The sequence below is a fragment of the Amblyomma americanum genome, chromosome 2 (genome assembly GCF_052857255.1).
Source record: "Amblyomma americanum isolate KBUSLIRL-KWMA chromosome 2, ASM5285725v1, whole genome shotgun sequence".
NCBI classification, from domain to species: domain Eukaryota; kingdom Metazoa; phylum Arthropoda; class Arachnida; order Ixodida; family Ixodidae; genus Amblyomma; species Amblyomma americanum.
Genome location: NC_135498.1, coordinates 206421198 through 206444232, shown reverse-complemented (window position 1 = coordinate 206444232; position 23035 = coordinate 206421198). Strand labels below are relative to the sequence as shown.

The 23035-nt window shown below is 46.0% G+C and overlaps 1 protein-coding gene across 1 annotated transcript in view; it reads left to right on the top strand.

The window, feature by feature from the left end:
- LOC144122115 (monocarboxylate transporter 12-like) overlaps nucleotides 1-3975 on the top strand; it is a 97408-nt gene extending 93433 nt beyond the window's left edge. The window contains exons 6-7 of the mRNA XM_077655639.1: nucleotides 1456-1712; nucleotides 3353-3975. Of these exons, the coding sequence (XP_077511765.1) occupies nucleotides 1456-1712; nucleotides 3353-3582 (487 nt within the window). The 3' untranslated portion in view covers nucleotides 3583-3975. The remainder of the gene's footprint in view (nucleotides 1-1455; nucleotides 1713-3352) is intronic.
- Nucleotides 3976-23035: the final 19060 nt, after the last annotated feature.

Here is a 23035-nt window from a genome sequence, read left to right as displayed (position 1 = left end):
TATCATATCTGAAAATACAGTTGCAATTGTTTGCGCTCGTGTGTGTGTGTGCGTGCTTCTCCCTCCCGTCCTTTATTATTCTTTGCAAAGTTTTAATTATTTCATTCATTTTTCAAGACCAGCATATAGAAATAGTCACCGAGCATAAGGTTCTCGGTGTGTATTTTTCTGCCATCTTAAATTGGACGCTCATGTTGTTTACTACACTAGAAAACTGTCTGCTGTTAATGGCGTAATCCCACGCTGCCGCACATTTCTTCCCAAAAATGCTAAACTACAAATATAATGCGCTCTATTTCTTTCTCACATTAACTACTGTACACTGGTATGGGCAACACCAGCTAAAAGAAATATGAACAAGCTACTCGTTTTGCAGAGGAAAATTATTCGTCTCATCGTTAACATTGAACCAACATCGAGTGTTTACCCCACAAAAGCATCATTCAATATGATCTGTGTAGATAATATATATAAATTTCGCTTGTTACAAATAACATACTTTTCTTCCACAGGTATGAGCAATTTCTTGACACATGCTTCTCTTGAATATTGTACTCCAATAGTTAACACTCATTGTACAGACACTTGGTCTTTTTCATAATTTAGAACTGATTACAAGCTGCAATTTTGGCTCACAATCTGCCATTTTTCTTAACAAATATAAAGATACGGATGGATTTAGTCCAAAACAACTGCAAACATACTTTGTGCAAATGTAATTCGTATTTCTTCACATGTCGTTTAAGAAAATTTTTGTGTTATTCCTGTACTATTATTTTTGCATTCAGTTCATTATTGATGAACATTTTGTTGCCTGATTTCTGTTGTGTTGGTGTCAAGAATAAGCTGTATAATTTCTTTTCAATTTTATTTATTTATGACTACTTATGTGTTGTTCATAAATTATTATTTCGTGCTTTCTGCTGCTGCCATGTTATGGTTTCCTGGGCCTTCGTCAAACTGTTCGTACAGCTTTTAGCCCAGGGACCATCCAGATACTTGCTGAAAATAAAATAAGACCTGATTTTGAAAGAAATGACAAACGACGCATGGTGACATCCACGCTCTATCATTTTGAAGGTTCTCTAGAGCCAGCATCGAGTTCACGTATATTTTTTTCACAAAAGCGCGACTGAGGCTGTCACCCACTCTGGCGTATCTAAACTCTGTGACCGTACCGCAGCAGTGGCCTAGCCGTTTGAGCATCCGCCTCGCATGCGGGAGGTGCGGGGTTCGTTCCCCAATGCCGCCGGGTATCCACCGGTGATAGAGTGGATACAAGCTTTCCCCTGCCTGGTGCTCGGCTTCTTTAGAGTGAAAAGGATGAAAACTAAGTATTTTGACACCACCTTGAGTAGAAGAAAATACCTTGTGTCATTGCTCTCTTTGGCCCCGGATGCCCTTGCGCCATAAAAAAAAATCAACTCTGTGAATGCATTTTCTTCACATCGGCAGGGGCTACATCACTCGGCAGACACTGCTGACCGTCACCTTCTTCAACCTGGGGACGTTGTTCGTGCTGCTGCCTCTGGCCTCGAGCTATGCGGCCGTGTTCGCCTTTGCGACGGCGATCGCCTTTTTCATCGGCGTCGCCATCTGCCTCTTCTCCGTGCTGCTCGCTGAGTACGTCGGGCTGGATCGCGTCTCCATGGCGTACGGCATGGTGTCCGGGTTCTCCGGCGTTACTTCGCTGTTCAAGCCGCTCATAATCGGTGAGTGCGGGATGATGTGCGGGAACGCTTTCTTTCCCGCTGTGAATATCCCAAGAACAACAGAGGAATAGGGACAGAAACGCCGAAGATAAAACGAGTTACAATTTTAGCAAAACTTAAAATATAATAAGAAATGAAATAACCATCACATGGTGTGTTTTAACGATTGGCAACAAATGACTTTTCAAGAAAGCCTTCGATCTTAACGAGCGAAAATGGCAGTTTTTTGGAGCATCAATTCAGAAGCTGAGGCTTGGAAAACACTTTTTATACATGAGTCTCCACCTTATCGGCGGTTTATTAATCATCCGTAGTTCAGAGTCGCATTTCTTCTTTTTCGCCATTAGTGTGAAATTTTGAGGCAATGAGTTGACCATGTATTTCCCAAGGGAGTGAATTATTATCTGACGCCACATAACCGTGATCTTATTCGTATAGAAGGGCGTAGCATCCAAAAAAACATTCTTTTGCATTATTATGCATCTCATAAATTTGGCTTTGGTCATCTAATTGCAACTTGTATAATTCTTATCTTGCTGAAGTGGAACAGTGTCATCGCACACCAGGTTGCCATGAGAGCTTAGCCATTTTAATCTCAGCTCAGTGTTTAACATCCGAAAGCAACTCAGAGTGTGAGGAACACCACAGCACAAACTGCAGATAATTTCGACCGGCTGAGGTTCTTTAACGTGCACTGGCATCGCGAAGTATACGGTTCTCAAGCGTTTAGTCTCCATCGAAATAAGACCACGGCGGCCGTAATGGAACCCGTGTTCTTCGGGTCAGCAGCCCAGCATCATAACCAACGACCACCGCGGGAGCTCTCTAATTGAATAAAAACGCCGACATGGCCTTTCTTTCAACATGAATAAATGCCATTTGGTCTTACTTGAAAGTGTTTTGCTACCTTTTTATTTGCAACAAGCATTTTAGTCGTTTATTATTTTACCACCATCTGTCATCATCAACAAGGAGATCTTATGCGTAATCTTGGTGCAGCTCCCCAGAAAATTTGCCATGAAAATATGCGGAGTATGGCAGTTGGCCACATAAACATCAATCTACTCGATACTGAAACAGTACGATACCTGTCTGTATAAAGTTTGTGGAAATTATTTTGACATTCAATTAATAATAGAATATTTCTGTTTATAATATATGCATGGTGAAAGCACCCTTAATGACCACACGTTACAAGAACCTGCTTAAAATCAGTTGCTGGGCGAGTTGGTAGTTCATGCTTACATTCCCAGCGCAAAGACGAACACGGACACGAGGGGAGACGCCACAAAAGAGGGGAGACACCACAAAACGGCGCTTTGTGGTGTATCCCCTCGTTTCCGGGTTCGTCTTTGCGTTGTGGATGTAAGTTCTAAGAACCGTCGTTCTGCGCTCTTCCATCACAAAAGAATAACCAACATGTGCAATCTGCTGTGCTCGTAATTTTTTTCGCGTTTCTATTATTTTGAAATTTTTCTGAATTTTTTTACCCTGCGTTATGAACGCACCTTCCAAGTTTTCATGTATCGGGGGGGAAAAAGCGCTTTAATCGTACGCATAAATACGGTATTTGGCTTATTACCTAGCTTCTAAAGAAATATTATTTTTACATGTATTTCAACTTTACATTCTATTTACAGGTTACTTTCGGGATCATGTCGGAGCTTACGACAATCTATTCATAATTTGCGGATCGGGGGTCATCGTTGGTGGGTTCATCTGGATGGCCATCCGCTTCGTTCACAGCCTCAGGCGGACCAAGCGGTGGATACCCAGCAAGCCTGACAACATGGGCAAAACGGATGTTGCTGTCGTGTCACCAAAGTACATCTGTGACAGTAGGGAGCATCCTACTATGTACGTGCCCTGACACACTAAACACAGCAGTTGTCGCTCATGTTTTGGACCACAAACTCGTAGCGCGTTCAGACTCTTCCATCAAGCAAGTGCAAAGTTTTAACAGTCTCTCTACCTCACTCATTTTTACACCTGCACCGCTATTTACGCTAACTTTTTTTTCGCTTCCATCTTTCATGTCCTTCTTTTTACGAAGGTTTTCAATCTTCCTTAAGGAATCATTGCCAAATCGCCAAGGTCAATACGAGAGGAGTTACTAGTCGTGACGAAGGCGTTCATGACGAAGGGTATGTGGTTTAGCACCGTGCCATTTCAAATGTTACCACCAGGAAGCTATGGTTGCTAAAGTGTGCATTAGTTTGTGTGTCGTGCGGTATGATTAAATCATGATCAACGTTTTTCAAGAAATCTGGACAGCATATTTAATGCGAAGCCATTATATGACTCATCAGTCAGAAAATCTGGCATTCCGCTCACAAGAAATGGACCCAAAACACACATGACATTAAGACGTCACCAGAACACCTACATCGTAAAGAGAAATTTAAAAAATAAAACTTCCTCCGGAGTGCGTTTTGAAACCATTCCCACGCGAACACATCTTCGCTGGCCGCTGCAGTAGAATAGTACGCCATCACCGCAGAACAACACACCAAGTGCTAAACTGGCAGTCTCTAACGCTGGGTTTGGGTATCGTGGTCTTCATTTACTTCAATTCAGGTGAAGCGAAGAGATCAGCTTCACTTACCACTGCATAATAGTAGCACGCCATCCCCGCAGCCGAACACACGGAATGCGTGCCTTCGCGTTCACACAAAGTAAGTAGTCTTATACCCCTGCCAAACAGGCACCGTAAAGGCCCCCGTGAATTAGGTCCTTATATACAACGGCGCAAGGAGTGCAGCTACACGGCACAAATGTTGTGCCTTTGCCGCTAAGGGCCTTGGAGGCGAAGGCGCCCGTCCGAGACCTTTGGAGCCCAAAGGCGCGGCCTTCGGGAACCTGCGATCGCAGTGCCGTCCAACGTCAAAACGTAAAAGCGATAAAAAATAGATGGAGTCAACAATCTTAAAAAACATCTTTAAAAATACAAAAGGTGTGTCTGGCCTTGCTTTTTGTATGGGTGTTCATATTCTAAGCCCAGATTTCAAGACACTAAAAGTGCTGCAGTAACACCAAGTGCCCCTGATGGCCAAGGCAATAAGCAAAACCTGCTGTTGCTGATGAGTGTAGCTGTTGCAGTTCCTTTAATGAAGCTATTTAAAAAAAATGTCTGAGCTCAACGAATGACAGAATACCCCACTTTAATTTTAAAAACCCATTTCAGCCTCCTCTTGCACAGCAGCGGGTACTAAGCCATAACGACTGTTCCACCGTGTAGCTGCGCCACTGCTCCTTTGAGCTTTCGCTCCTTTGGGGAAGAAGGATGCCTTTACTGGAAAGGCCTTCGAAGAATGCCATTTCTTTCATCTCTCGCTTGTAACATAACAAGGTATCTTTTCAGGTGGACACAGGGGCGCAACACAAACACACGGACATAGAAGTAGACAGGGACGAGCGCTTATCCACTTCTATGTCCGTGTGTTTTTGTTGCGCCCCTGTGTCCACCTGAAAAGATATGAACCAACACGCCCAAATACAAGTACTTCTGAGTTATAACAAGGTATCCATTTTACTACATGACACACGGCATGATGTCGCAATGAAGTTAAGATCAACCTCTATGCAAGTATCCTGAAAGAAGCGTACGTCTTCATGATTTCGCCAGCTCCTTGCATTCACTCAAGCAGCTTTCAGCTGTCCCAAAGAAAGGAAGTGGCGCTGTAGCAGTGAATGCATGTTCTAAATGAGGAAACTTGCATCCGTTCTTTGGCGCAGAAACCGATAACTGATTTTTAAGGGTAGTGCCGCTGGCTTCTGTCTTTCTTACTAACCCTAGCAAGAAGTCCACGCAGTTGTTGAAAGTCATGATCGTTTCATTTTCTTGTGCCAAAGAAGAAATACAACAATCCTAATTTGTTTGTTCAGTCATTTGCTAGAACAAAGAACAATTACAGTAGAACGGCTAATTACACCAATTGCTTTAACATCTTGAGAATGAACAAAGAGCACAGCCATATACAGAAATTAAATAGCGGCCCATTTGCTAACTCAGAACGAAATTTATTGTGAGACAATCTCACGGGTGACGACGGGTTTCAGTCTTGGCGGCGGTAAGAACAAGCACTTCAACCTGTTTATTGAAGGCCATTGCAAAACACAAATTCGCTTAATTCCACATACAGAACTCAATGGCACAATCCATGATGTCAGAAGTAACAGTTACTGTTTTTGGCTAATGAAGAAATAACCAGTATAAAGAGGCGTAAAATAACAAGGCGTACTCACTGACACGTAAAAAAAAATTGCCTGTGTATGCATATTCAACGTCGTGTATAAAAGATGAAACCTTTATTAAGCCCATGGTCCTGCTCGACACGGATGTCGTAAACAAGAAAATTATTTCCGTCTGTTCTTGACGCTGCTAAGAAACAATGGTGGTTTTAACAAAAACAAACGTGACAAACTCTCCATGTCTCTTGAATAGTAATATCCACTTTTCTGCCTTCGCCTTGAGGTTTCAGCTGCTTTTTCGCCTCCAGTAGCAAAGTCAGCTGTCGGGATTCGTACAGCCAGGGCCCCTCCCTTTGTAGTCTGAGAATCCTTACGAAAGTCGGCACTGTCCGTTCTCAAGCCTTGCAAGCGGTCTTTATCATGCAAATTTCGATATCATGGGGCAGTGGCAAGTCTGGACTGCGCTAGCGCTAAAATGGCATGCTAAATTACATCGAGAATTAAAAAAAAACTATTTGTTTTGCCACATGTCTTCTCTCTTGGTACAATAGGCTACCACCTAGTGCTGCGCGTTGGTTTTCTATTACGAAGAGCTCGCTACCTTGCGGGGGCTTTGCAGCCGGATGAACAATGGGCAGGCCATGTACTGCGAAGGCAAGATAACCGCTGGTCCTTAAGGGTAACGGAGTGGATTCCAAGAGAAGGCAAGTGTAGCAGGGGGTGGCAGAAGGTTTGGCGCGCGGCTGAGATTCGGAAGTTTGCAGGTACAGGGTGGGCGCAGCTGACTAAGGACAGGGTTAGTTGGAGAGACATGGGAGAGGCCTTAGCCCTGTAGTGGGTGTAGTCACGCTGTTGGTGATGATGACGAACAGTGCCTGGCTTCTGGGGAACTCACCTTTAACTGAAATCGGAGGAGGATCCGTCTTATAGTGATCCTGTAGGCCAGAAAGTCCTGAATATAGGGAATGTCTAACCGGTAGATACACAGTAACGGACAATAAGCCCAAAGAAAAGCTCTCGTGGAGCGTTCCGCAGGTAGAAAAAGGTATCCTCAATTCCTTTAGCGACGCACCACCCGTAGCCGAGTTTTGTCATCCCTTTAGTGACGGAATTCCAAAAGGGTGCCAACACCTTAGATGTTGCGGAGGACTAGAAGTGAGGGCATTAAAGTGGCTGCTAGGAGAGTGCTAGGCCATATTCGGTATTTAAGCAGCACCACGATCAGAAAGGGTTCCCGCAGTAGGAGTAAGAACCTTGGAGTAAGAAACGAAGCACATTGGCGCGAGTGAGAACATGGACATCTAGCAGTCATGGAAAATGAATTGAATTCGGATGGAGCCATCGCAGTGGCTCAGTAGTTATGGCGCTCGGCTGCTGACCCGAAAGGTGCAGGTTCAATCCCGGCCGCCGGTGTCGAATTTCGATGGAGGCGAAGTTATAGAGGCTAGTGTACTGTGCGATGTCAGGGCATGTTTAAGAACTCCAGGTTGCCGAAATACCCGGCGCCCTTCACTACGGCGTCTCTCATAGTCTGAGTTCCTTTGGGGCGTTAAATTCCCGCAAGCCATCAGCCAACTGTACGGATGGATTACTAAATTTTACGCTGTTCCCAATCACACCCAAACTTCGATGAACCAAACCTTACAAGTCCTCATCCCGCATATCCCACTCTTACCTCCTGTTTTCCAGGGCAGATCAGAGGAGTCTTCCCGAACCTGCTCTGCCGCCTGTGGGTTGCTATAGTAGCTTGTTTCTTTTTATTTTATTTTATATAATTGGGTGCACGGAAGCCCGTTTGGCCTCAGGTGCGGCTGAGACAGTTATTTTAGTCACCTTTAAATGTGATTACATTAATTCTTTCTTCTTCTTTTAAGAACGGTTGTTTACGTTTGTGATGCTAATAATGATTGTCTGAGTTCCTCTCAAATAAATTTCGCTTAGATCTGGTGTTTTGTGAGTCCTTCTACCGTTGTCTGTGCCCGCTATTCATTTTCAAGATGAGAGACCAACTAGCACCGTTAGTGACTCCAGTGTGGAGTATTCTAAGCTCACCTAGCCCTTTACCCTGTTGTACATCCAGTCTCAACACTCCAACTTTCTGGAGTTCATTGACCACAATTGCCACATGTTGTGGGAGGGTTGCTTTTCGACATATCTGCCGTCACCCCTCGCCACCCACTCTCCTCCCACATATTTTACAAATTGCGTGGCTGCCTTTCACCGTCTTCTGAACAGTTAAGAAGGATGTGACTTATTCTGCGGATATAAGGGTATCTTGAGGTTAAGATTAGCAAGGACTGCCTCTCCGGCTGTTGCGCACATAGCCTGCAGAGCAGGACCTAAGAACAACACCGCGTCTACAGAGGTTGGTGCGGAACAAGCGATATTAGCCTTTCTCCCAAGCACTTGACCGGAAAGTAGACACGTGGAGTGGAAAAGAAGTAGTTTCTGAACCTTAGCCCCATAATTACCGGAAACAAATTCCAGTGCACTAGACACTCTAGCTGGGCGCATGCAGTTAGACTGCGCGTGAAAATTGCTCACAAGGCTCAAGCTACTTGCAGAATCCCGCCTGGCGAGCGTACGAATGGGCGTACGCATGGGCGTACGCGCTACAGGCACGTTACAGGGGGAGTTGACAGCATGCAGCCTAACCGCTGCATCCTGCATTGCAACAGCTTGGTCTGAATGGCGTTGCATTCAGTTTCTACACACACTCACCCATACTTCAGTGTGTAAGTGACAACTAGGCGTTAATATTTGACAATTTGCGATATTAGAGCTGCTAGGCCTAATGATATGCGTTCTACTTAGCAACACCACCAGGCAAACAGGGTTTTCATATGTTGTCAGCTTTTGCAATTCCTTCATTTCTTGCAGTTTCTACCTTTAAAAAACAAAGGCTGGTAATACACTCATTGCCATCATTAATATCAGTAAGCCATTTATTCTGGCTTTCACTTATCAGTGACGAGTCTTAGGTGATTACTCAACTTCTCAGGAGACCTCCTCCTCTTGTCTTTACATAGTCTCAACAAGCCAAATGATTATCTGCCACCTGCAGCAGAAGACGAACTCCGGCACTCCAGAGCTTCAAAGCGTTAAACAAACTGTCTTCCATAACATGTGTCATACCCCTCGCAGATGAGTGATACAGTGGCTTGAAAGCGACACTGTCGAACCTGTTATAATTTAGTCATTAGACCGTTTCTACAGTGATGCCTACATCATATGGCTACTGGCGCAGACAAGTGTATAACAAATCTGTGCATAATAGCTCAGTGTGGCATTCTGGCAAACTGAAAAGCAGATGAAAGGGTGCGCAAAGGATTTTGTTGAAGGAAGAAACCGCCTGAACTGGCTAAAACATGTGGTTATAAAGAATAAAATCAGATGCAGCCATATGTTACATCATTACCCATTTATTCACTCAATCTACCCGAATCTCATATTTTGACTGCCACCAACTCTTTCTCGCCATATAGAAATTATTTATCATCGACTTCTTCAGAAGGCTGTGTTTACAAACGGCTTACAGTGCCCTTTTGGGACAAGTTTAGACTCCGGATGGCCACAGCTGCGGCTGAATTAAAACAGCAGCATACTCTATTTGAACATCCACCGTATGCTGTCAGCGTGCGTACCGTGAACATCGTATGGAATCGCTCATTCTTGTGGCTCTAACTGTAGACTACATATTACGCGTAACTTTTTATTTCCTACTTACAGGGTGTTGGTCTACTCGACAAGCCTTTAAACCATCTTGCATCTCATGATTATACTCGCCTCATGCAGTCAACTTTACCTTCTCTGTAAGACATTGCACTCCAAACTTACTATCTTCTAGCTTCATAATAGTAAAACAGCGCTAAGCAACAAGGACCAAGCACGAAGGAAGCGCACACAACGGCGCTGATCTTAGAACTGAATTTTATTTTAAGTAAGCACGTCAATTTATACGTACACCTGAACTGCGCACATGAGCATGGTCAAACACAGATGTATTCAATAAAAATGCAAATAAAAACAAAACCGCATCACAGGTTTGTGCAGTTACCACCGATATGCTATCCCATGTTCAACGTGCTCATTTCCTTCGTAGTTAAAGCTACTGAAGTTGTGCTGGCGCAAATGCTGGTCTTACGGATGATATGGAAGGCCTGTGCTATCTCCCTTGTGCGCCGATCATTGTGCACATGCAACACTTACGTGTCGACAAAATACGGTGTGCAGTGACACGTGAAGCAATGCTTGGCTAGGTTAGTCTCTTTTTTTTCTCAAGGAATTGGCATACTCCATGAGGCGTACATTGACACATCGGCCGGACTGACCTATGTACTAAGACCACAAGACAACGGTATCTGGTAGGCAATGCCAGTCCTGCACGGGACATATTGACTGACATGGTTGATGCTACACACTTTCCTCCTTCTATGTCCTTCGCTTTTTCTTTGTACTGCAGCCCCTACTTTACATAGTTTATTAGGAGCTGTAAAAAGAACATTATCTCCGTACTTAGCCCCCACTTTTTGAAACCGGTGCGACAGGTTGTGAAGATATGGCATAACAGTCACTCTCTTTCTTTCTTTTTGACTACACTGCCCATCTGAAGTGTCCTCAGATGACTTCAACGCTTTTAAGACTTTATCAGCGCTTGATGCAGTTACCGAGTCCGGGTATCCTGCTTCCCTGCACTTGCGCACTCGGGCTAGGAGACTGCTGCTCGTTCATGGTCCTTGTTGCTTAGCGCTGTTTTAATATTATGGTGCAGTTCCAATACGCCAAATGTGCCTTCCTTCTACAGTTTATTTCTAGCTTTACACAGTGGTGCATCTCAGGGCAGATTCAATGGTCATATCTTTTTTCTAAAACACTTTAATTAATAAAGCAATAGCTTTATTATTTCTCGAATTTTGATGGAGGCCAATTTCTTGAGGCTCGTGTGCTCTTTGATAGCAGCGCACGTTAAAGAATCCTAGGTGGTCTAAATTTGCGGAGCCCTTCACTACGGCGTCCATCAGAGCCTGAGTCGATTTGGGACGTTATACCCACGTTATAAGCGTTATAAGCGTTATAAGCGGACGCAGCGATGGCGTAGAGGTAGAACATCCGCCTCGCGTGCAAGAGGACCGGGGCTCAAATCCTGGTGCCGCGCAATTCTCCACCGGGTTTAAAATAAAAAAAAATCCGCGTGTCGATGGAATTGCATAACCAGGCCTGGAGTGCGGCCTGATCTCGGTAACCAGAACCGACCACGCACTCTCTCACCAGAGCAGGATTTGGCCACCCTGGTGTAGTACTTGGCCACAACCTTCTATGATCATACCCCCATAAATCCAAACCCAAACGTTACTGCTCCCTTCCGTAGCTTGTTTTGTGTGTGTTTCATAATGGGGTTACGTCACCGAGCCGCTGCTGTTCTGCCAATAAACAGCGGGAGCTCCGATAGCTAAGGAAAGGCGCATAACTGATCCTGGGGACAGCGGAGACCTCAGTCGTGCTTTAAGCTACGTGGCTACCGTGTAGTGACAGATGTTCGCTGCATGCGTTAGCATTCTAGCAGAAACGCGGCACTGAAGCAATAGGCCTTCGGCGTTCATTGTGTTCATTACCGTTGGCGTTCATTACGTTACAGACTCCAATGATTTTGAAGAAATGAAGGGCACATAAATGGCACCCTGAGTCACTAGACACCTCAATTGCAATTTTAGGTACGTGGTGGTGGTGAGAGAGATGTGGCCTGCAGGGATTAGCGCTGACAACGTTGTGGCAGACACGTGGCACTGCAGCAATATATGTCGCCGAGTTCATTGAGTGACCAACCTTCCGCGTTCAACCATTAAATGAACTGCCACCTGCCAGGGTGGCAGGGTGGGCGCGCTGGCTGTCCAGTGCTCGGAACGCATTCATCGTTGCAGACGCCAAGCCGCGTCTAGTTTCCCGATACACCACAGCTTTCGCTCTCTAACCAAGTTCAGCAGTAGTTAAATCGCAGCTAATTTTTTTCTTTTTCTGTGTCATTCCATTCCCGATGCAGAGTGACATGTGCGCAGTTATTACATGTCACCTGATATTTCTCCAAATTACTGAAAAGGTTTCTTTCTCCCTATCACGTATTTCCACCAGATGGAGTCACAGTGTGTACGTCCTGTCGAAGAACGCCACTGCACGGTAAACTAAATAGTGCCCTGGCTACGTCGTTTCCAGTGCACGCAAATTCAGTGGCCTCTGTACTGCCCCACTAAAAATGTCTAGTCTTCGGGGCTGGCCAAGGGGTTTAGTCTTTAACCTGAAGTAATCTCTCCCTTGAAGATCGCTGGCGAGCCATGGCACCATCCGGCGATTCACACCCGACAAGCAGCAGGTATTTCAGTTTATTACGACCTAACCAAGGGTATTAAAATATACAAAAATTGGAGCGAACAGTGGAGCTCCGCCCTTAGGGTACGACACGATAGCATAACGGGTTAATTCTAGTCTATTTAGAAGGTCATCCTCTACATTACATTCATAGATACCTGGTAATCCTCATACCCGCCCTGGGGCAGTGGTGCAGCAGGTAATCAATGCGCCGCTTCCATGCGATGACCGGTGCCCCCAGCGATGGGCCTAGTGCGGCACAGGTTGGTCTTCTCGAGCGACCATTCATTAATGCAACTGCCACCTGCCACAGTTGGCAATTTGCTCACTATCCGTTTGGCAGGTTGTGATGACGCTGCAAGTTTTTATAACATAAGTGGCCCACCTGTCCGTAGGTTGCATCTCTGGAGATTTTTCGCTCATTGTCAACGACGCCGACGACAGATTTCCTGCGACGCGAGCTCCTGAAAAAAAAAGGTGCACTTCCAGCGCCGTCTAAGCAAGGTACAGCTATCAAAGTAGCGCCACACAACAATAGCGTCCAAGGTCATAAACAATGGAACGCTGCTCTAGTCGTGGCACAAGAGACATTTCTGACGACGCAGCTACATCCACAAACGCGCAATAACGATAAAATACTACTTTGCTTCTCTTCCAAGAAGAAGTACGCAGTTCTTGCATGAACAGATAAAAAAAAACAACGCGCTATCCGCTCCAACAGACTACGCGACGACACTCGAAGCTGAACGTTAAACTTATGACGGATCTGATGGCGTTGCAACCACTCAAGCCGGGCGCCGCTCTTAGTTGCCGGTAGACGAGCCGGACCTGTAAAGATGGCCGCTCCCGCTGAACAGCTACCTTGGACGTCTTGCCAGGGGCAGATCCTGGCCACCGGAAGCGCGCATGCTCATCCTAGATCACGCTCATGCTCACCTCACTTTGACGAAGAACTTGGCGGGCATGCGCGTTGATGTAGTACTTGGATGCCCCCGCTCGCACCGGAATGACGCAGAATTACGTGTGTTCGGGCCGTACAGACTTGTGCGTGGAGCCATTTTGGGGAGACGGACACCAGCAACTTTATCTCAAATCATACAAAATATCGTCGACTCTAGACACGTCTAGAATGAAAACAGAAGACCGATGTTGAAGGTGGTTATGAATTTTGGTTGGACGAAGAAGTCGAAACGCCTCTTCTCAGGACTCTCGCAACAGGTTCCGCTGCCGCTTCTATCGCACTAGCGCGAGACACACATGACAGCGAGCACTATGGCGACGCTCAGGGAGCCCTCAATGCAAAAATTAATAGGGTGCAGCGTAACCATTGGTTTTGCGAGGCATGGTGGCGGCATGATACGCCGTCGCAATTTTCGCGTGTTCGGTTAAAGGCAACTTATCAATATGAAGAAGACGGGCAGCCCACAAGCCCAGAAAGGTCGCCGTGAATTGAAAAAGAGAGTGGCAGGTATTTCGTACCTGCAGCCAGTCTGCCAAAGACCTTGAAAAGTGGAGGAGAGGTATAGCGTACACTCGGTTTTCACCGCTGACCAGATAGCGCGAAGGGTGTGCACCGCGGTCAAGATGGCAGTACCAAACGCAATGCAACACAATGCTCTGTGATACGCGCCAACGAATACGGGTCAAGTATTGGTACCTTCGACTGGTCGCTTCAGAGCGCTCTGTAGTGCTCTGAAAGGCGAACGCACATTCGGCTGGTCGCAATCTGGCGCTCTGACCACGTTCGGCTGGCTCTCGCTCACCGCTCGCCTCTCGCTCAGAGCTGCACGAGATGCTCCGGCTTTTTTCTCGGAGCGACTGGGCAGTCCCGCAGAGTTGTGGTCACGTGACAGATAGTCGCCCTATATCGACGTCCACCGGTTTTTCTGCATCGACGAATGCGAAGGCGCGAATAGTTCCGTTTCGTTCTGGAGGTTGGTCCTTCCTACGCGATTTTTGTGCCGTAATATATCATGGCAAAGCGAAAGCAGATTGCGACATTTGGCGCCCCGTCAAAGCTTCTTCTGGACTTAGGAGACAGCAGTGACTCCACTAGTTCAGACGAAGACTGTGGAGCTTACGAGCTGATGTTCGTCAAACTCTTCGGTGTTCCGAAAAAAATACCGAAAGTAACAAACTACTTGGAGACAGTAGTGCGGCTTTAATCCGAGGAAGAGGTAAGAAAAAGATATGTCAACATTATGAAAGCGGCTGTCTATAAATGCCTGTTCTGAACCAGTTTCGCAGGAATTTTCGTCTCCCTGAGAAGACATGCCGTGAGCTAATCGACAGATTAGCGGGGTATCGGTTTTACCCCTCTGACAGAACTCACGGTGGCTCTGCGGTGAAAACTGCAGAAGAGCACATTCGCTCATTTCTTTGGTGAGCAGTCTTTTGTTTATTCTGTATACTGAATCGAGAAAAAATATGTTCTTGGGGTGCGTTTTCCGTGCTGTTTTGTACATACCAAGTCGATCGGCCACATGACTATTCTTTAAAGCGATAAAAAAAATACTGTATATCCGTATTTTGCAGCCATTCTTTTTTGGCAAAATGACAGGATTGCACTTAAGTGTGTCCTTCATTTATCACTTGAAATTGTTTTTAATTTTGTTTATTTAAAAATTTCTTTTTGAAACATTTTCCTTATTTTATTCTGTTTCTAGTTTATTATTTATTTTATTTTTCTTATAATAAGTAAGCCTTCTATGCATTTACATCGTTTTTCCATGAATTGGTCACAAAACCTGCTCCAAACAGAGCATTTATTTTCATTAATTAAATTTAACTAATTGCAATTCAGCAACCGAACTTTTTTTATTTTCAGAAACTACTCACGCACTGCCTAACACTTTTGCACATTTATCTCCACAGAATGACATAATCGTGCGGACAGAATTTTCGCACAATTCTTGCTGACGCAACATAACCATAAAATGCTTTCACATTAATAATTATTTAAACTCCACGATTGATGTCTACTGACTATTCGCGAACTATATTGCAGTCAAAGGTATCACTAGGAAATAATAAAAAAGATGCCTAAGAAGCTTCACTGTATATAACCACTCTTTTGCACCGGGATAAACATAATCCCATTCATTGCCTGACAAATATGTGATATCTGCTGGAACTAGAGTTTTTGCTGCCGCCACCACCTTTCCGTCATATATCCTTTCTCCTCATTCTTGTAGCAGGTAAGCGATTGTTGCAGCTGATAATACGGCATGTGAACCACGCCTATTCAAAACTTGCACAGGTTTCCTAGAAGGCGGCGGTGGGAAAAATAAGGATTTCCTTACATCTCTTCATCCGCCTCTTCGATCGTGCTTTATGAAGTGCTTCAGTGTCTGGAGTGCAGCCAGGCACTTCAAAGTGCTCTGCAGGGACGAAGCACAGCGCATCTCCGCACACATATCTTTACGCTGATGCTCTATGAATGTACACTATTCTTATGTAATGATAATTTCCAGGTACGCTGGCAACAAGGCGTCAATGCGGCAAGTAGCCACCCTTTTCGACATGGCCGAATCAACAGTGCAAGTGGTAATCACAAGAGTGATGGAATTTCTGTGTGACATTGCCCCAGAAATCATTTACTTGGGAAGCGACAAAGAAGCTGTGGCTCAAGAATTTGAGAAAGTAAGCCCCTTGTACGATGTTACAATTCGTTAGGACTGATGCTTGGGTGAGTTTGTATGCCATTTGGAGTTGGTATGCCAATTAGACAAGGACTGAAGGAAAAAGTGCCCGTCTATGTGTTTCTTCCTTTAGTCCTTGTCTAATTCGCACTGTTCTTCCTGATGATGTTACAAGCTTTCTAGGGATTCTTTTTTTCTAGGTCTGCTTAACAGTTGTGGGCAGGTAGCTGACGCAATTTCTTATTAGGTTGAAAGTCAAACTCTCAGCATTTATACAGTAGAGAAGGAAAAAGCATGGAAGTAGCATGCATATAATGTTACACAGAAATGTCATCTTATGCATCTAATGCGTTTCAGATTGCTGGCTTTCCGAATGTGGCTGGCTGCATTGACGGCACCTATGTTTGTATGCGATGTCCGGACAACAAGGTTAAGTCTACCTATGTAAACAGACATGACCAGGCGTCACTGACAATGCAAGGAATTTGCGACTCAAGGTGCAGATTTCTGGACGTTTTCACTGGAACACCCAGCAAAATACACGATGCCAGAGTCCTCAGACTGTCTACAGTGCAGGAAGAATTGCCAGTGGTTTGCGAAAATAACAAGTACCACACCTTAGGCGATGCAGCATATCCCATAAGGGAATATATGATCACACCTTTCAGGAATTATGGCACCATGACTCGGGCAATGATTTCGTTCAAGTACCGCCATGCTGCAACACGAGTGAAAATTGAAAACGCATTTGGAATGCTAAAGCAACGATTTCGGCAGCTGCGGTTTGTGGAATTTCACACTGTGGACAAGATAACCCAGCTCATCCTCAGTTGCTGTGTCCTTCATAACATTTGCCTGGACGCTGGCGACTGTGATGTGCCAAGTGATGACGATATGGTGGAAGGCATTGCAGGCACAAGCAAGGAGACTCGGCAACAGACCAGCAGACACAGTAAACTGCTCGTGAAAGTGCCCTTCGGAGGCTTGGAGAACTGAAAAGGGAAGCTCTGGCATAGCTCTTTTGAAGCTGCAATGATGTTGAGAACAAACGATTGCATTGCCCAAACTTTTATCGCACTTTTAATTGCTCAAACTTTTATTGCGCTCTTATGAACACATGTTGTGACTTTCAACAGGTATGAACAAATCATTCTTGACTGCAGCACTGTTTGACAAAGAATATTCTTGAATAAATATGCTCTTTAAATCAAGAACAATTTCTTATTTTGAGTTCAAAATATCCTTCAGCACTGCCATTTGCTCCGCATGAGCTTTGAGTAGTGCCTGGTGCCTGTCTACTTTTCTCTGTTCTCTTTCTTCGCGCCGAGCTTCTTTTTCATTGTTGATCTTTCACATTTCCTCAAAAAATAATGCCATTTCCTGCATCCTAGAAGTGCTCGGGCGCATCGTTCTCTCTGCGCGGTACCTTTTATTTTCTTTCTTCTCAAATGATGAACCAGCATCTACCGTAGGGTCATCAGATGATATATCATTGACGCTTTCCTCGATGCCATCAGAGCAGCTGACACCCGAAGGAGCTGCACTAGCAGTGCTTGAGATGGTCTTTTTGTATGAAACTTTTCTCACACCTCGCAGAACTTCAGGCTCAATGCTGTCATCAATTGCTCTCATAGCTGCAAGTTCTTCTTCATACGACACTGCACAGCGAGACTGTCCAGAAGTTCCATTATTTCTATCCTCATTGCGTTTTCGTTTGGCCAGCATCTTGAACCTTGTCTCACACTGGACTCCTGTGCGAATGACTCCAAGAACTCTCTGTATGTCTTGAGCAATCTGCTCATACATCATCTTCTTGCCGCGGAACCTCCTTTGAGGCCCCACCTGTGGCGTGTAGCGTACATAACAGTCCAGAAGCAGCTTTGTTTCACCTGTAGTCCATGGTCCTCTCACAAGATATGAATAAAAAAAATTAGCACATTCGTAACATTTTATTCTTGTAGTTAGCTTGCTCTATTATAGATGGAAAATACACAAGCACTAATACTGCTGCATGACAAATGTTATTACAGACATGCAAGGCTTTGCAAGAAGGTAAATGATTTCAAATCGAAGACGTGAGATTGCACCTGGCGGTATATATGCATACCAAAAGGTGAGGTCATGCTGCTGCTCGACTGCTCATTTTCAGGCACTGTGTGCAGCTGTACTTGATTTTCGCTTCCTTGGCTCTCTGTTCAGGAACAAAAATTGGGAAACATTTAAATTACTTCCTCATGCATGGATGTTAGACAGAAGGTAACATATGCCTGCTGAGTCTGCCACAGAAGCCGACAAAAAAAAATATTAACAATATGTAAAGTGTGTTAAATCCAATAGCTGTCAAGAACAAAATAACCCACGTCCTCAGCCCTGTAAACAACTTTTCAATGCATATACTTTCCTGATGAGCTGACATAACCGATGAAGTTTATTATGGTTTTGTTTCTGGTTTATGGGAGTTTACCATGCAAAGCGACTCAGGCTGTGAGGGACGCTGTAGTGGAGGGCTTTGGAAATTTCGACCACCTGGGGTTCTTTAACGAGCACTGACATCGCACAGTACACGGGTAAAGTGTAATAGAAGAGGGCAGTGGGCTCACTGCCCGTCGTTCCCTGATGCCGTTCATGTCAAGCACGAAAGGTGGCGCCACCAGCAACTTCACTGTAGCTTCGTGCTGGCCGCCGCTGCTCGGTCGCTCACATATATGTACGCGCTGCTTTAATTCCTGCACCTACTTTTATAAGGGAAAGGGCTGACGGACGCTCCGTACATGATCTGCAAAGGAATTCATTAGTTAGCGTTTTTATGCCCCAGACAGGGCAATATATAGCGCGGTACCCAATCGGCAATACGTAAAGGCTTGATGGAGGAAGATGGTATCAAAGTAAATGCTACTTTTCTCAGGTTTCTGCGCCAATGTTTCCATGCTGCTGAAGGTAGTGATTTTAACCCTGGCGACACTGATCAAGCAGTTAGCCAGAGCTCATCTAACCTTTTATTTTTAGCAGCTCTAACTGTAGGACAAAATCTGTCTTTGATGTCAACGGAAATTCTGAGCACATGCAGTATTCCTTGAAGCTTATCTTGGACATTAAGATAGTCAACAAGCGTCGGCGAATGCTATGCAGTGAAACCTGAACGCTCACGCTTCTTTTATACCGTGTTTCACGGCCTCTAAACATTCCTTTACGTGATTAATGTATACACGTGAAGAGGGGCCTGACAAAAGTAATTCGTTATCAGGCCTCAAAAAAATTTCTTTGTCACTTAATTCAACAATACAGTTACAAGCACTTGCACATTACATCATGAACAACGGCTCAGTTTAAGACGCTTTGCTTTTTCTCGCTTGCCCATATGCTTGGAGTTTATCCCTTTCACATAAAAGTGCAGCCGAGAGATTATGTAAAAGCTGATGATCCTGGCAGAAAGAATAGGTGCGTGAGCTGAGCAGCCGACCTCTTGTCAAAACCATTCTTTCACAAATGCCAGCACGTCCTGGATGCTGTCAGTCTGTAGTTGATGGCAACTGAAGCATTCAGTGAAAATGCTTTCAAGCTTGCTGACAAAGTCGAAGAGCACACTCGACGGGTACAGCAGTCCCCCTTTATCAAGAAAATGTGTTAACCGAGCGAGTTGGAAGTCATCATCTGGAGATGGCATTGTGAGGAGTGACATGCAACCTTGGCATCCTATTTTCATCACACATCGACGTGCAACATTCCCCGCAATATGAAATATTAGCCGAGAATCACTGCTAACTACATGCTGTTTGTGGTCAGACAGAGATGCTTGTGCTGGCAAAGATGTCTGTGCTGCTGAGCTGGATGCATCAAGGCTGGGAGGATCAGGGTTGTCGGGTTGCATATCATCACCTGAGCTGATGTCTAGCAATGAGGCCAGTGTATCCACTTCACAGTTCCCATTGCTGATTGCTTTCACGAGGCCATAAAAGGAGAGACAGTTTACAATTACCAAGAACTGGGACGGCGTAGGGTGGTCATTGCTGCCAGAGGCTTGTCTCACAATTCCAAAAAGGTTCTCAAGTTTATCTTGGCTAATTCTTGAAGTCATCAGATACTTATACCCAACCTTCTCAGTTAAGTAGGCAAGTAATTCGAGTGTGCTTGATATGGTGACGCGTAACCCTGTCGCTGTAGATTCACTTATGAATCCCCCTTTGCCATTCGCATGCTTCTCCTAATGGCTCAAGTACAATAAAAATTCCTTGAGCTCTGTCGCATGAGAAGAATGTGGTCGCAGGGCCCGAAAAACCCACCTGGGCCATTGTTGAATCGGGCTGAAGTGTACGTTTTATACTGGTCGACACTCCGCGTAATCGTGCAACGATCAGGCTTTTGGCGGCTCAAGCCGCCGTGCGGCCTCGGTGCCCATACCTAGTTTTGCACGAAAAAGCCGCCGCTAGCCATCATTACTTCCTCTGACACATATGTACCATCGCACGGAGTACGACTTGTAACAGGTATCAGATGGTACGAGCACATGCTACGGGGCAGAGAGCCCGGCACTGCTGCTAAGTCCTGAACGTACTGCAAGCCTACTACACAGCTGACGAGCAGCGTGCCCGCATACTTGGTGCTGTGCACTGGCGCATTCATTCGCTATCAAGCGCACATGTCCAGGACAGGCCACAACGCACTTCGTAAATGCACCTAACAAATAAAGGTTGTTTCAAATGCGAAACTACAACGCTCGCAATTTCTACTGCCGCGGTGCACGCACCTGTTTCGCGCGGCCAGAGCGACAATGTTCCAACGGAAAAGTAGGAAATTTTTCACTACGTCGCGCCACTTTCCGTCGAATTCGCTCAGTCATAGCATGTGAAACTGCTTTAATAATGTGTACTTCGAAAGTGAGGCGCCCACACCACACCAAGCTGACCAAGCGACACAAAGCCTGAGCGCGGGAAAGAGCCAGTTGTGGGTTTCAACGCACCGTGCACACTCTTCGTATTTCAAACTTACCGTCGTAAAGGGAGAATAACAGCTGCTGCGCTGCGGTAGTCGGGGTGTCCATACTGGGAAGCTGTCAGGACGGTAGGGATACGTTCGTGGACTTTCGCTTGCACTTCGAAGGCAAACAGAAACTGTCGCTCCTGTTGGGAGCGTTGCGGGCATCGGCATCGGCATCGGAGCAACCAGTCGAAGGTACCATAAAACATCGGTTGCACCCGGTGTACTGCTCCGGTGAACGAAGGTGGGCGAGTTTATTTTGGGAAGAAGGGAAGTTGCCTGAATGTTCGCCTAAAAGATGTATACAAGGTGTCCACGCTAACTTTAGCCAGACATTACAAATATACCGCGGCACTCTAAGACGACGCGAGCAAATGCATGTTGCTGGCTTCTATATTGTTACAGGTTCTATTTACAAATAATATTGTCACGTGCTGCGCATGGGCTCTGAGACGATGTGAAGACACGGTCATGAACAGGCGCATTGAAACTCAGGCGAGGGTTCGAGCATTGGCGCTGGGAGCGGGAAAACTGGCCCCGGCGACGGCAGAATCTAGAGATGTGACCGATCATACCACAGCGGTAACAAAGTGGTGGGTCGGGGGGGCACTCGGGATAACACTCCTCGTAGCCAGTGTCGAAACGACCATCGTACTCCGGCTGCCGCGGTTGGCGTTGCGGATGAGCTGGCGCCCTGGGGCCGGGGCGGGTGATCCGGGGAGCGTCGCTGTAATCAATGCGAGTAGCACTGGTAGGGGCCTGGGCAGACAAACTCCAAGTGGAGGAGCGGGAGGCGGGAGCCGCCTGCAGAGAACAGCTCCCATACGGGACCTCACTGCGGCGCGCAAGATCTTGATGCCGGGAGAGTTCGTCACGCACGATTTGACGAATCACGTCAGGGAGAGTCGCCGCATTCACAGGCTCGTGGAAATCCACGCTGGCGACGGTGGTGACGTTAGGCAGGCGACCGAACTTGGGAGTAATTCGACGCAGTTTTAGAGCTTCAAAGGTGCGGCAGTGCTTGATGATATCCGTGGGCGAGTCTAAATTTTCTTTACTAATAAGAAAGCTGTAGACGTCCTCTGCGATGCCCTTGAGGAGATGACCAACGCGATCTTCGTCGGACATACTGGGATTAACGACGCTGCACAGCTTCAAGACCTCTTCTATGTAAGTCGTGCAGGTCTCTCCAGGCACTTGCGCTCTCTGAAGCAAAGACTGCTCAGCGCATTTTCGTTTGGCAACAGTATCCCCGAAGCAGCTGCGGAGCTCTTCCATGAAGCGGTCCCAACTTGTTATTGATGCCTCATGGTTTTCGAACCAAGTTAGCGCGGTGCCATCGAGAAAGACGACGACATTGGCCAGCTGAAGAGTGGCATCCCAGCCGTTGTATTTGCTCACCCGCTTGTAATAGGTGAGCCAATCATCCACGTCTTCGCCAGCCTTCCCGTAAAACGTCCGCGGCTCACGGTAGTGCTGCCAAGCGGGCGTTGCGGCGCCGGTCGGACGTGCGTTGGCTTCCTTGGGCATTTGCACGGGCAACGGTGGCAATCCGGCGATTCTTCGGCTGCAGTGGTTGCGAGAGGGGTCCGTGGTGATCGACCCCGCACCTCCACCACACTGTTACAGGTTCTATTTACAAATAATATTTACAAGGCAGGTCGAGAGGAGCCTGGTGCGCCGGCGGCAGGATACTTGACTTTCTCTTTCTCTTCTACTTCCAGCCGCCGCACGTCTTCTTTATTCCTCAGAGCCCATGCGCAGCACGTGACAATATGAAGCAACTGACGCTATATTTTGTATTGTGCTTAATTGCATAATTAGTCGAGTCTAATTAACCGACTTCACAAGCAGTGAAGATAGCCGAAAAAGTCCAATAAGAAAGTTGTAGAACGGTTCGTGAAACGTCCCACTGAACAGCTTCTAACTTTCCATCCATTACGTATCGGCTTCTTTTCGCTCACTGCAGATGCCCGTGAAATACAAAAAAAAAACCACGTGACATGCCCGCTTGTGCGCAGCGATTGCAGTGCTCTCAAAAGTTCCGTGTAAGATCGAACAGAACATTTAGCCCGGTGTGCTGCCGCTTAAAAGGTGACAGGGCATCGAAGCAGCAGCTGGTTGTGCGATATAGGCAGGCGGTATGCTTCCCTCTGT